Here is a 12,969-nt window from a genome sequence, read left to right as displayed (position 1 = left end):
GAATCTTGCCGACGAAGGTACTCTCATGAGCGATTTGCATCATTGTTCGGCCTTTTTCCGTGAATATTAACCACAAAGTACTTCTGCATCACGTTATCTAAGTATTTTGGAGAGTCTGGAGTAGGAGGTACTTAGCTACAAGTATAGTCAGTTACCGAATTTCCTTTTTACAGGCACTTTGCGATGATAAAAGCCGTTAGTAGAGAATAAAGGCAATAATGACCCGGAATCGAAGATACAGGTAGTTATCACCATCAAGTCAACTTTGATAGGGGACAAGAGTCATTTGATTCAGTTCCAGGGAATATGCAATTTCCGTTTAACCTAACATTTAACTATAGTCATCTTAACAGATTACCTAGAGGTTAGGCTTATAATGCAGACGGAATGATCTGGCTTTAATTAAGGATAGGCATTGAATTAATTAGTATATTCCTACTTACGATAATTAAACGTTGTACCTAAAAGGCATAACTTAACTATGTTAGAGTCGTGATATATAAGCGTTCTTGATAAACTGCAGATTCAAGGCAATGAAATTCAACACCTTACAAATTATAAATATATCAGATCAACATGCCTTTGACTAAGTGTCGCCTGAGGTTGTGATATATAGCTTTCTCAACATCAGCTCACAGATAAAATGCCTTACGGTCTGTAAAGGAAAGGACTTGAGTTCCCACTACTCTCGCCCTGTTGGTATTAACTAGACGCAAAATCTAGCAACTTAATGCTTAGGCCTGAAGTCCCATAAACTAATAGCAGTTTGCATATCAACCTTCCTACCTGCTAGTTTCAATATCCATGATATTACCGTGCCATAAGATGCCTTGCCTCCCATATGACCCTGGCCTCGAAAGACTCTGTTTCAGTATTAGCTTTGCACATAGCGCAGGCCACGAGAAACGCACCTAGCTTCCTTCGGAGGACCATGTTCCAGACAAAGATAGAGGTCATCGATTGGGAATATGCTGTCATCCGTGCCCTGTAGAAATATCTCTATTAGTTCCACAGCTTTTCACATAGTCGAGACTATTGATAGTCAACATACGTTAACAAGTAGTAAGCGAGCACATTCAGTCCTGTCGAGAGTTCCGTCCTTGAGGAGGGAGAACCGATCACCAGCCTCCCCCACAAATCTTCCAGTATCTCCCCGGAAGCCCCATTTCCAAGAGAATGCCTCGGAAGCACTATCCATATTACTGTGAGTAGAAGTAAAGCACGGAGCCAAGACACTTGCCTGTGAGCAAACTCGCGGTAGTCGATATTCTCAAGCCACTTTGAGTCGAAGGCATGATGCGCGGCACCACCGTGAGAGACCAGGCCTAAGAATCTGTCGTGATGCGTATATGCAGCACGAGTAGCATAGTATCCTCCAGTCGAGATACCCCATCCTACCACCCTGTTGATGTCGATGGACTCGTTCTGCTCGATCCAGTCCAGCACGCTTGACCACTGGCGATCAGGGCTTTTAGGATCATCGGCTAGGGCAGGAGAGTCTCCGGTGCCTGGAATCTCTGCAATGACCATTCCAAGTCCACAAGCTTGAAGGACGCCGGCAAAACGTGACATCTCAGGCCTCCAGGCGTCTAAGCCGCACATTCCAAAGACAATAGGAACTGGATTATCTTTTGAAGCACCATCGGGCAAACAGATCCAGATGGGAATATGCTTACCCTCACATTCGAGACCTTGCTCATGTGGCACGAGCACCTCTTGCATATCAATGCCTCGCAGGCGTAGACCTTTGAGAACCGAAACCTTTGATCTTTCCCATGCATTCCGCTGGATATCGTTCCTAATTGCGGGGTATCGACTGATGAACCAGACGCTGGCGGCACGAAGGTAATATTCTGATGCCTCCTCTGGCTCCCCTGCCATTTCAGCAGACTCAGCTTTGTCATAGAGACCGGAAGCATGAGGTTCGAACATTGATGCAAAAGCATTCCATTCGTAAGGCTCTTTGAAATCACGCTTCAGTTGTACATATGGTCAGAACACCCAGAGTCATAGTTCAATATATCACTCACCCTAATCATCTCCTCGGCGATCTCCTTGAAATCTCTCGTGTCTGTGTATAGGAATGGGTACGTTATGTCATCGGCCTATGCTCGCAATGAGCAACTCATCTAGGATAAAAAGGCAGTCAGTGTACTATACCGCAGGCTCCCAGCGTGTTTTCCACAAGTGTGCGAAGGACTCATGGTGGGGTTGCTTGACATCGAGCTGGTCGTGGATGTGATATTTGCCTCCGGGAGCCGTCATTATTGATATGATATCGTAGGAATCCTGTAAGTCTGCTGAGTCTGGGTGAAAGGTACACCTCCAAGTGTCTCAGCCGCTCGTTTGCGGCCTTTTTATGTTGGATCTGGGTTAGTGTTCAAGACATGGACTGGATTCGGATTGACAATCGGGCATTCGGCCCGAAGATGATGCCGAATTGTTCGCCGATGCCGATATGGCCTAAAAAAACAGCCCCACTTGGGAAACACCTGTCGACACCATACTAACATACTTATAAGCTGAGCAACGTTAACCAACGGTCGAGGTGCTGAAGGATTGTCTTATCGTCTAGTCATGTTCGAAGTCTATAACTCACTTACCATCGAGGTGCAATCCGATCCTCCGGTGACGATCTTTAGGAAGAAAAGCTATTGGGCAGTGTCAGAGTCGCTACCTCCATCACTACTTCATTATGGATTTCCTCAGAGCGGTTTTAGAGATATAATAATAATAGCTACTTTGGTAGGTATAGATTTATACCTCAAAGGGTAGGCTGATGCTAACTGTCGGCTGGCTATAGACAGCCGACATATCGCTTTAGCAGCAACAACCATCACAATCGCAGCATCCGTTATCATCGTCATTTGTTTTTGTGCCGTCTCTGCTGCCGTTTGCCTTCACCATTGGCTCTTGCGACTGATATTGGTGCCCATACGTCGCTTGGGTGCACCGACTGTCGCGCCCACAGAACCATAAATGGCTGTCCGCATATAAAACTGAAACGCCCTGATGTTTTCATCAGCAGGAATAAGCTGTAACTCATGATATGGCGTTTTGGTATTCTTCTCGAACCATGGGAAGTCGAGGGCGCAGTCTTCGGGTTCCTTGATGATGCGCTTTGCAAATTGCCGCAAGAAACTCTGACAGTCGTTGAAGCCGAGGACGTATACGCCAAACGATTTATGAGCGGCCTCACATTCCTCATCAACTCTCTTCTCTGATAGCTTAGTCCAGCCAATCTGGCAGATGTTGTAGTCCTGGGCATATGGCTTGCCCTCACTATCAAGGCTCTCCTGTCGAAGCCGCATCATCTCCTCCTGCATGGACCAAGGCGCGATCTTGCTCTCGTAGTCGATTGATGGCACCAAGGATCCGACGAAATGTCCTTTTGGTAGGTTCTTGTACTTCTGTCGCGAGGGGAGTCTCAACTCGTATTTCTTCCCGTACATGAATAATGCCCAGTGGTATAAATGGCCGTCTTTGATCCGACGAGAGAACCACACATTTTCGCCTTTGCCTTTGTCTTGCTCCTGCGCCTTACGTCGCTCGACCTCTTCGATTGATACTTAAAGCTTATGACGCCTCAGCGAGGCATATCAAGCCACCACACTGAAAGCTCGACCTCTTCCTCAAGCCTTTTCCTATGCGCTTCGTCTTTTGCGAGGGCCTTGGCCTCGAGAGTATATATAGCATTCATGATGAATAGCGATGCTGACTGTTACGAACTGAATCATTCTATGAGGGCTCTATGGACATGAAAGGCAATACCCTCTCTCCAGTGCTTCCAGCCAGTTGAGCAATCAGTCAAGTAGGCTTGCATTGTATGTTCCTGTTCGTAATTCTGTCTCAGCATGCTTAACGTTGTCATTGCGGCACAGCTGGCACATCAGCGGCTTGAATCACCGTTTCTAGGCACTCCGTGACCCAAGTGCTTACAGATCCCCTGCCTTCGCATAAGGGCAACCAATCAGCTGGTCGAAATGACTTTGTGAACTGCACAGTGACGTTGTGTTCCTTCGTCATAGCCATTTGGCAGCAATTGCATTTTCTCTCACGCTCAACATTTATCAGCAAGGTACCGTGACGTCAGCTATCAGAGACAGCATCCTGGTCTTATGACCGACCTATCGCGCGCTTGTTCCACTTGTATTTTTGCACAATCAATCCGAACAAACAATACTGGAGAAAATCTGAAGGCAGAATCCTCTTCACTGGTTAACAATGCACGGAATCTCTCGCCAACAGACTCTAAATACCGTCAGGCCAGTGCCATTCGATGAATCCGTATCACTGTTTCACATCCCCGAAAAGACGATTACTCCTGAGAAGTCCAAGCCAGACACTCTTGTTCTGCCTGATGTCTATGTAAACAATCCATCGACTCAACTTCGAGTATGGCATCGAGACATACTTACGAGTCGAGCTGGATGTGTCCAAGCTGAATGAGATCCATAACCAGCTTTGGATGGTCGGGAAGCCGATGCCTGGACGACCTCTACATCAGCATCTAGTGTACGGCCGAAAGACCGTATGCGCTGAGCAAGCGGACCTGCACTTGCTTTGCGACGACTACCGGTTGTTTGTGAAGCCATGTCCAGATTATTCACTGTCGTTTGACTTTTGGGAGCGCTATCTGTGCTGCGGTGACGATAGTCTATGGGTGACGGCCGCCGGCATGGTTCAGTCATACACATGGCTGATCCAGGATAAATGTGATTAGAGGGTTGCACAAGCTGAAGGCATCCTTTCAAAATCCATCACCTGGGAACGCTGGACCGCTTTCGTCTCTTCTTTCAACGACCATCTTGAAGCATCAGATCTCGATGTCAATCCACGATTTAAATATGGCAACCTCCGGCTCCCCCGGATCCAATGGATATGGCGTTTCCGTTCTCGTACTGGTGGCATACACGCATTGGTCAATGGATATCTCAACCCATACTCAAGTTACCGTCATTTCTTCAAGCAGATGGTGGCGCCCATCACAGTGGCAACGGTCTATTTTGCCCTCATCTTGGCTGCGATGCAAGTCGGGCTGGCCACGACTATGCTACGGGATAGCGATGCATTTCAGAGCGCGTCCATGTGCTTTACTGTGTTGGCTATTGTTGGGCCGATCGCGGCGGTTGCAGTGCCGGTAGCCGGGGTAATGGGCTATGTATTCATGTGGAATCTGTGTCATGCGGTGAGGTTAAGGAGGATGGAAAAGTTGGAATCCAAGATGGTAGGCAAACAGGAGGTGTAACTACATGATAAATCCCACTCAGCTTTTAATGATAATCAGTATAACTGTGTCTACACATATCCTAATGTTAAAACTTCAGGATATTCGACCAGGTCTATCTGAAAACCGACATAGTACCGAATCTCGTCCGTATCCCAGGGTATAGGGATAATACTGAGGTAGTTCATGAAGGGTTTACCTCCGTTCCGATAGTTGATTATACTTACCTGGATTTCTCGTCTTTCCTGTACATTCTTCTTGAGGTCATACACAGTACCACTATCCACGAACGGCCGAGGCCGGCCTCTATCAACCTTGCCATCCGGCGATTGTAAAAACCGACAGTTTTTACCAAGAACCTCATGTCGGCTATACCCTGTGAGTGCCCGAAAGCTATAAGAGACATAAACTATGGGACAGTCTTCTAGCGTAATGTCACAGACGACAAAGGAGCAGGACATTCTGATTTGGCCGATATCGAACTGCGGATCCTTCCGAGTAATAACTCGATGAAGGGCTTTGAAGACGTCAAACCCGCTTGGACTATAGACGTCTTTTGATCCAGGTGTTGTTAGACCGGCAGAGGCAGTGGATATTTGAGCCCTGGACTTATCATGTATGGTCTCGGAGGAGGGCTTGGGAGAGGAAGCCTTGTCCTTAGGCAGCTGGTCTACCTCATTGTCTTGATCCGTGGCTTGATTCGGTCTTTTCGAGCCGGGATCAATGCTGAAAGGACTCCCAGATTCTGAATCAGCAAATGGTTTTGCCGGTCCCAGCAACAGATCTTCCATCCACGTTGGCATCCTTTCTTCAGCCTTAGGTAAATCAGGATTGAATCGACAGATAATGAGCTGGGAAGATTCTTTTTCACTGGATAGTCCCACGTATTTCTTTCCAGTGGATGACACGGTGTTGTTGATGTCGTCGCGTTGGCATGATGATGCCGTATCCCTCAACGCTAGTTGTGTATCAAGGGCATCCCAGTCCCCAGACAAATCCTGAATTGGGGATCCAGGGAAGGAGGCTGGAGGTGAATCGTAGAGTGACTCAGTATACTCGAGGAAACGGATCATTGCAAAATTGGCCTCTGTTCCATGCCATTCAGAACCTTTACGCCCTGCTAGGCTAGCCAATTCCACACGGTCGTAGTCCAAGGCTTGCAGTTTTGATTTGATGTCCTTGAACTCCTCTTTGAATTTTGTTTCGAATCTTTTGGTCCGTTCATTCAATGATACAATGGTAGAACTAAGGCCATAGAAGTTAGAAAAAACCGTACCTAGATACCACTACGCACTTACAATGTCATGGCACTCAACGCCATATCTAATGAGACTTTATATGTCGTAATCGTATCTCTGAAAAGCTGGATCTCCTTGTCTTTGAAAGCCCAGGCCATTTGTCTCCAGACTCGGATTCGAATGGTCCCATTTCTTGAGGTCTCAGTAAAACCCTGTAGCAAGGTAGTAAACTCGTCGAATATTTCCAAGCAATTTTCCAAGGGCGCTTTTAAGCTGGCGCAGAGGTCGAGGTGACTAGATAGCCTATCCTGGACATTTGTAATATGGGCGAGAATCCCATATAAAGCTCTCAAATCGGTCGATAGCGCGGCGATGTCCTTTGGGGCATTTTGGAGGGAGTCAATAAACTCGTACAATCGCTTCGAGCCGTGTAGCAGTGCGCCTACAATACCGACGACACTCGCTGTTACAGAAAGCGGATCCGACATTGCAAAAATGGTTGCTTTGTTCAGATTGGAGAATGTGATGGAGGCTGGCGGGGAAGATTTCTCTACGTCCTGTTTCTATTTTCAGCCGTAAATATCATTTATCAGGTATTTGCTTTACTAGCATAATTCGCAATATGACATGCAACTATTCTGCTTCCAATTGGCTGTTAGCCATGAGTGACTTGCAGTCTGCCTTGTAGCGGCCCAACAGGCGACCTGGAAGCCTCGCTGAGAGCCTTGTTGGGTCTTGGTGCATAAACGGCTGCTTACAGGAATGTCATAATCTGACGCACAGTCCTCTCCATTTCCTTCTTCCTAAACATACACAACATCAACAAAATGGAAGTGACTGGCCTCGCCGTCGGTGTTGTTGGACTCGCTGGTCTCTTCAGCGCCTGTTTGGACTCACTTTCACGCTTTCAAAACTATCGCGAATCGAATACCGATACCCATGTATCAAATACTCGTTTCCGAGCGGCTAGAGCCCGATTTGAACAATGGGGAGTCAGCGTTGGCATTTCCAATGGGCGACTACAGCCCGATCACCATCGTGGACTCGACAACAAAGAGAGGGCGAATCTGATTGAGAGCATCTTGGAAATCATAGCAAAGACTATCTGCGATGAGTCAATCCTCCAAAGAAGTCGTACCGGACCCCGATTACAGAGCGGGCAGTTTGGAGGGTTATCGCAGTCTAGAGGCAAGCGATTGAAATGGGCTCTTGGTGGTAAAGAGAATCGCACCGAGCAGGTCGACGTCTTCGAGAAGCTGGTGCAGCAACTTTATAATCTGATTTCGCCAGAGGACAAAAGCCAAAATTTTGAAGGATTGGAGAGCGCAGCATGGGTAGAGGGCATTCGTCAAATGCTAACCAAGATCGAGGACGGGATCAAGTGTAAATGTTACTACCTAGTACCATCTTGTAGGGTTCGGCTGACATAAGTAAGCTGAAATGCGGCGCGATGTACTGTCCTGGCTGGGTAAATCTGCCCCAAACGATAAATACGAAGATTCCTTAGCCAAGCGCGTCGAGACAACCTGCGATTGGATATTTGAGAGACCTATATTCAAATCGTGGCTCTCGCCAGTGGACTCAACCAAGCCAAGCGTTCTGTGGATAAACGGGCCTGCAGGTTTTGGGAAGACCGTTTTGAGTGCTCATATCGTCCACCATCTATCGGAGGCCCTTGATACGCCAGTGGCCCATTTCTTTTTCACAGCTGACCATGAAAGCCGGGAGGATCCATTTTCTGCCCTACGGTCATGGTACCGTCAGATTACAGCTAAGAATGACGATGCTTTTGAGTGTATTCATCGAACCTGGGAAAACAACTCGTCAGAGAATGCCTCTAAAAGGGTGCTTGTTGAGTTACTCAAGGAAGTAGTGACTGCAGTGCCAGGTTGCGTACTCATAGCAGACGGATTGGATGAGTGCTCCAGTTTGGGGAAGGGAGACTCATCAGTTGCCAGGTTCCTGCGAGACGTCATGGGTGTCATAGCAGGCACCGACGTCAGACTTTTGCTCGTGAGCCGAGACGAGCCTGAAATCAGAGAAGCCCTTGCCGAGGGTAAAGACGCTTTGCTGGAATACAAGATCGGCACGAATGATGTTGAGGCGGATACTGCGGCTTTTTCCCAGTCTGTTGTTGACAGGAAGCTCAGTGGAAAAAGCGAGGATCTGCGGTTAGCTATCTCAGAGGCTATGACAGAAAGGTGCCAGGGACAGTTTCTGTGGATCAAGCTGCAAGAGCAGTCTTTGCGGAACACAATGAGCAAGAAACGACTTCAGGAAGTGGTGGAAAACACACCTTCCGGTCTTGATCACATTTATGACCAAAACTGGAGTAGGATCATGGACATGTCGGATCAGGACAGAGATCGGACTTTCGCCCTTCTCCGTTGGACCGCATTTACACTCGACCCTCTTTCCATCTACAAAGTTGTCGAAGCCGTGTTAATCGATCAGTTTGAAGAGCTCGACCCTGATGATTACCCCGAGGATGTCGACGATGAGTATATCACAGGCGAGATATTGGGACTCTGTGGTCCGCTCGTGGAAGTCCACTATGACGAGGAAGATCCATCACCAGGATATAGGACACTTCACATACCACATTTCTCCGTGCGCCAATACCTTGTTCAACATCTGCCAGCACCCATCTGGATGCAACCAAGGGACATTATCAACATGGAAAGGGAAATGATTCATCACACAGTGATAGCAAGGGCCTGTGTTCAATACCTAAGCTTGTCGCAAGTCTGGGACGAGGACGATCAGCCTGACAATTGTTTGCAAGACTTTCTTCCGTATGCGGCGAGCTATTGGACGTACCACGCCAAGTTCGGCTTTATGGACCCATCGCTTAGAGATCTATCGACAGCCTTTTTGAACTATAACAATACTTGCTTCAAGTCGTTGGTGAACTACATTGTGCAAGGCGTGGACCCCTCGAAGTCAGCCTTTCAGCCACAGCTTCGCCCTTTGGAATACGTACTCTATTGCGGTTGGATAGACATGGCACATAATCTCATGGAAAACGCAGATGTCAATGAGATTGGTTCTCTCGGGCGCACACCGATCTTTTCGGCGTGCGTGTCCGGCTCAGCCAAATTAGTGGAAAGGTTCATTCAGCATGATGCCGATTTGAGCATAACGGACGTCGACGGATGGACATGCCTTCATTTAGCAGCCCAACACGGTTTTGAAGACATTGTGAAGATCTTGGTGGAGTCGAACGTTGACTTGTCACCACAGAATGAGTATGGGCTTACGCCATTACATCTTGCCGCGAGAGGAGGCCACATCCAATGCTGTAGGTATTTACTAGAGCAAGGTGCCGATTTCAACATCACAGACGTGCACGGCGGCAATATCATACATCAAACATGCCTTAGTGCTGGTCATGCTGGAATACTCAGACTTATCCTTCAGAATGGACCTGACACTCTAGCAACGGATCATCCATCTAACATGGACACACCGCTATTTACTGCAATGAAAACTGGCGACATCGATATGGTCAAGGTTCTCCTCGAGTTTGGGGCGGCCCATTCCTTATTTGTTACATCTCCTCGTTGGAGCTACCCGCTTAATCTTGCGGCATTTTCTGGCCAGACCGAACTAGTGGAGCTCTTCCTGGAGCATGGTGCGGAAAGGACACTGTCTGTTCCGGATTCCAAGGGTAACACGGCACTCCATAATGCATGTGTTGGCACAGAACACGATAAAATCATTGGTCTTCTTCTTCGCCTAGGTGTTGAGGGATCTCTAGTGATAGAGAACGAAGACGGGAACACACCACTACACCTGGCATCGCAACAAGGCTACGCCAGTTATGTCGAGTTGATACTTCAATATTCACAGCCAGTGCACCAGCGCCTTCTGGAAATCCAGAACAAAAGTCTCAAGACACCTTTGCTTATTGCAGCAGGTAAAGGGTATTTGGATGTCGTAAAGGCATTACTTGCACATGGCGCAGAAAGTACTATTAACATCTTGGAATTTGACAATAATAGTCCATTATTCGTGGCGTCAGCCGGAGGGTTCAGCGAAATTGTCATGGAACTACTCTCACACGGAGCAGGAAGTAATATTGCAGCTCCGAATATAGATGGCGAGACAGCTTTGCATGCTGCCGCGTTTTGGGACCATGTCGAAGTGTTGAAGCTTCTTCTCGAGGTACCTGGTGTCTCTGTGAATCAGAAGACTCCATGTGGATTCTCGCCTCTGTTCATCGCGTCAAGAAATGGAAATCTCAGCATGGTAGAGTTGTTGCTTTCTGTTGATTTAGTCGATAAAGACACCGAAAGTTGGCTGGGCCTGAGCCCCTTGTTCGCAGCAGTGGCCAACGGCCATTTGGAAGTCACAAGACTTCTGCTCTCCAAAGGATGTCATATACAGAACCAGGTCAGCATTGGTGGAGATTTGAACTGGTGGGCTCAACGCTCAAATAAACCCGACCTGCTACAACTACTGGAGCAACATAAAGCCCTCGCCGGTACCGCGAGCGTCTCATGCAGTCCTCTGCCCAGTCCATATACTGATTTGGAGCCTCTATCTTGCGACGCGGGGATCGTAGAGTGCACGCCTGGTGTTTCATGGTGTGAAGTTTGTACCTTGAGCGTACAGGATGACCATGTATTCAATTGCGGCGAGTGCGACGATTTCTACATACGTCTATGCTCAGAATGCGTTACTCGGGGACTTGGACTATGTCTAAGGTCACATGCTCTTTTTCGATGTGAGAATAAATTCAACAGTTAGAGCAGGAACGCCACAGATGGTTCTGTAGATTCTGAGGATTCATAGCTTATATATTTCTTGAAACTTCGTAACCTCTACTAGCCTTGAACCTAGGATGAGGCCTTCGGGGAAGCTGAGATGCAATTATCAGGAGTAATAACCCTAGTTACACACTCTGCTCTCCTATCAATAGACCTCCTAATTCGATGCCCCTCCCTGGCGTTTCTCAAGCACTTCCGCAAGTCCAGCAACAGACGCCTTAACAAGATCCTGCGTTAGCTGGGTAAACTCGGCTTTCACTTCCTCATCGAGCGAATCGGCCTCCGCAATCCACGTCAAACGCGTTTTGCCCGGCTCAATTGCTTCTAGATGTTGCGTCCCGGACAGGCCGGTCACCTGGAGCGGCACAGGCTCCTCGAAGCTGTAGCTAATGATATGCGATTCGTGATCAAGAATCTCGAGCTTTTCATTGAACTCGACGCCTGAGTCGGTTACCGCATACCTGACTGAACCGATCCCTTCACCCTTTGTGGTGCATTGAGCAACCACTGGTGACCATGCGGCGACTTGGTCGAACTTGGAGATTATGGACCACACTTCTTCGATATCGTGGTCCAGCTCCCGTTTGAGTGTGTATATGAGAGCTCGAGACATAATGACAAAGTAGATAGGTAATATTAATTGGCTTCTTAGAGGAGCACAGTTAACACTTGTGGGTGATAGTTCTCATGAACAGAAAGAGCTCAGTTAACCTAGGTTCATACCGTAATAGAGAGTTAGTAGAACACAGAATGTTAAACAATATGGCCTATGAAGGTGTTTTTATATATGCATTTGGTACAAGTCCGCACAGGCGCCCAAGGCGGCCGCATTGGACCATTGAACAGAAGACAACGACAAAGCATCCCGGAGGCTCCGGTATATACTCTAACCCGAAGCTAGAGATGTTATAGGTATTAAATTATAGCTTAAGCCTTTCTTGTCCGAGATCTTGGCCCCGATACTACGGCCTTTAGTCTTTGACAGGGTATAATAGTTTGTCGACATAGTGCCGCTCCGCAAGTCCGCCCACATGCTCGTTTTGGCTGATGTTGTCGGTCAATGCCGATGCATGGATTATTAACCTTGGTTATACTGTCCATGGTACTCTTGCTGAAAGCCTGATAATATATATCTAATCTATCGCTAACGGTTACTGTGTAAATAATAAACTTACTAGAGGTTATATGCACTGACGTGCCACAAAACGTAGCCTGACTCAGGTTCCAAAAGTGCAGCGTAAATAAGAATTGCAGTTCGTCTTCCTATTATTTCTTGTCGGATACTTTAACTTGACCCCATGGTAGTGCTTCTCGTCTGCATCTACTTTTGGATTGTGAACTTGCTTCGGTTTCGCAATTGATCTCCATAGCGGAAGAGATACCAGAACCCAACAATATTAAGTATGGTCAATCCGCCCAATAGACTATAGCCTGTCCCAGTCCCCAGGTTCAGGTAGAGAGGCCTACCAAGCAGGATAGCAGCTGCAGGAAACGAACTTCTCAAAGCACATTAGCGGCGAAGAGACTAGGCACGCAATGAGGATATTCCAACGGGAGATAGGTGAAGATCCCCGGGTCCAGAGCAAAGCAAATGGGAAGCCGCAGTAAAGGAAAAAGGCAAGCGTTGACACCTCCCATGGATTTGAGTCTCTCGGGCCCTTGCTAGACTATAATATTCCAATTCGCGAACTAAAGAGAGATGAATTGACTTGACACTAATTTCTCTGAGATT

At 47.5% G+C, this 12,969-nt stretch overlaps 5 protein-coding genes across 5 annotated transcripts; 1 reads left to right on the top strand and 4 right to left on the bottom strand.

Moving 5' to 3' along the window:
* Positions 1-734: 734 nt before the first annotated feature.
* On the bottom strand, positions 735-2,265 carry FTJAE_3751 (alpha beta-hydrolase; the record flags this gene model as incomplete). The annotated part of the gene is made up of 7 exons (XM_037350083.1): positions 735-755; positions 815-863; positions 912-985; positions 1,052-1,202; positions 1,253-1,974; positions 2,031-2,105; positions 2,161-2,265. The coding sequence occupies 7 exons, from the start codon at positions 2,263-2,265 to the stop codon at positions 735-737; spliced, it is 1,197 nt and encodes a 398-aa protein (XP_037209165.1).
* Positions 2,266-2,900: 635 nt separating this feature from the next.
* Positions 2,901-3,700, bottom strand: FTJAE_3750 (uncharacterized protein; the record flags this gene model as incomplete). The annotated part of the gene is made up of 2 exons (XM_037350082.1): positions 2,901-3,554; positions 3,614-3,700. The coding sequence occupies 2 exons, from the start codon at positions 3,698-3,700 to the stop codon at positions 2,901-2,903; spliced, it is 741 nt and encodes a 246-aa protein (XP_037209164.1).
* A 1,598-nt stretch (positions 3,701-5,298) lies between these two features.
* On the bottom strand, positions 5,299-6,953 carry FTJAE_3749 (white collar 1; the record flags this gene model as incomplete). Its single annotated transcript, XM_037350080.1, has 2 exons — positions 5,299-6,472; positions 6,526-6,953. The coding sequence occupies 2 exons, from the start codon at positions 6,951-6,953 to the stop codon at positions 5,299-5,301; spliced, it is 1,602 nt and encodes a 533-aa protein (XP_037209163.1).
* Positions 6,954-7,292: 339 nt separating this feature from the next.
* On the top strand, positions 7,293-10,997 carry FTJAE_3748 (ankyrin; the record flags this gene model as incomplete). Its single annotated transcript, XM_037350079.1, has 4 exons — positions 7,293-7,848; positions 7,973-10,384; positions 10,433-10,886; positions 10,943-10,997. The coding sequence occupies 4 exons, from the start codon at positions 7,293-7,295 to the stop codon at positions 10,995-10,997; spliced, it is 3,477 nt and encodes a 1,158-aa protein (XP_037209162.1).
* Positions 10,998-11,394: 397 nt separating this feature from the next.
* On the bottom strand, positions 11,395-11,850 carry FTJAE_3747 (bet V I allergen; the record flags this gene model as incomplete). Its single annotated transcript, XM_037350078.1, has 1 exon — positions 11,395-11,850. The coding sequence occupies one exon, from the start codon at positions 11,848-11,850 to the stop codon at positions 11,395-11,397; it is 456 nt and encodes a 151-aa protein (XP_037209161.1).
* Positions 11,851-12,969: the final 1,119 nt, after the last annotated feature.

Source organism: Fusarium tjaetaba, assembly GCF_013396195.1.
Source record: "Fusarium tjaetaba strain NRRL 66243 chromosome Unknown NRRL66243_c0000070, whole genome shotgun sequence".
Taxonomy (NCBI): domain Eukaryota; kingdom Fungi; phylum Ascomycota; class Sordariomycetes; order Hypocreales; family Nectriaceae; genus Fusarium; species Fusarium tjaetaba.
Note: the sequence above shows the minus strand (reverse complement) of the source record. Positions and strands in the feature narration are given on the sequence as shown.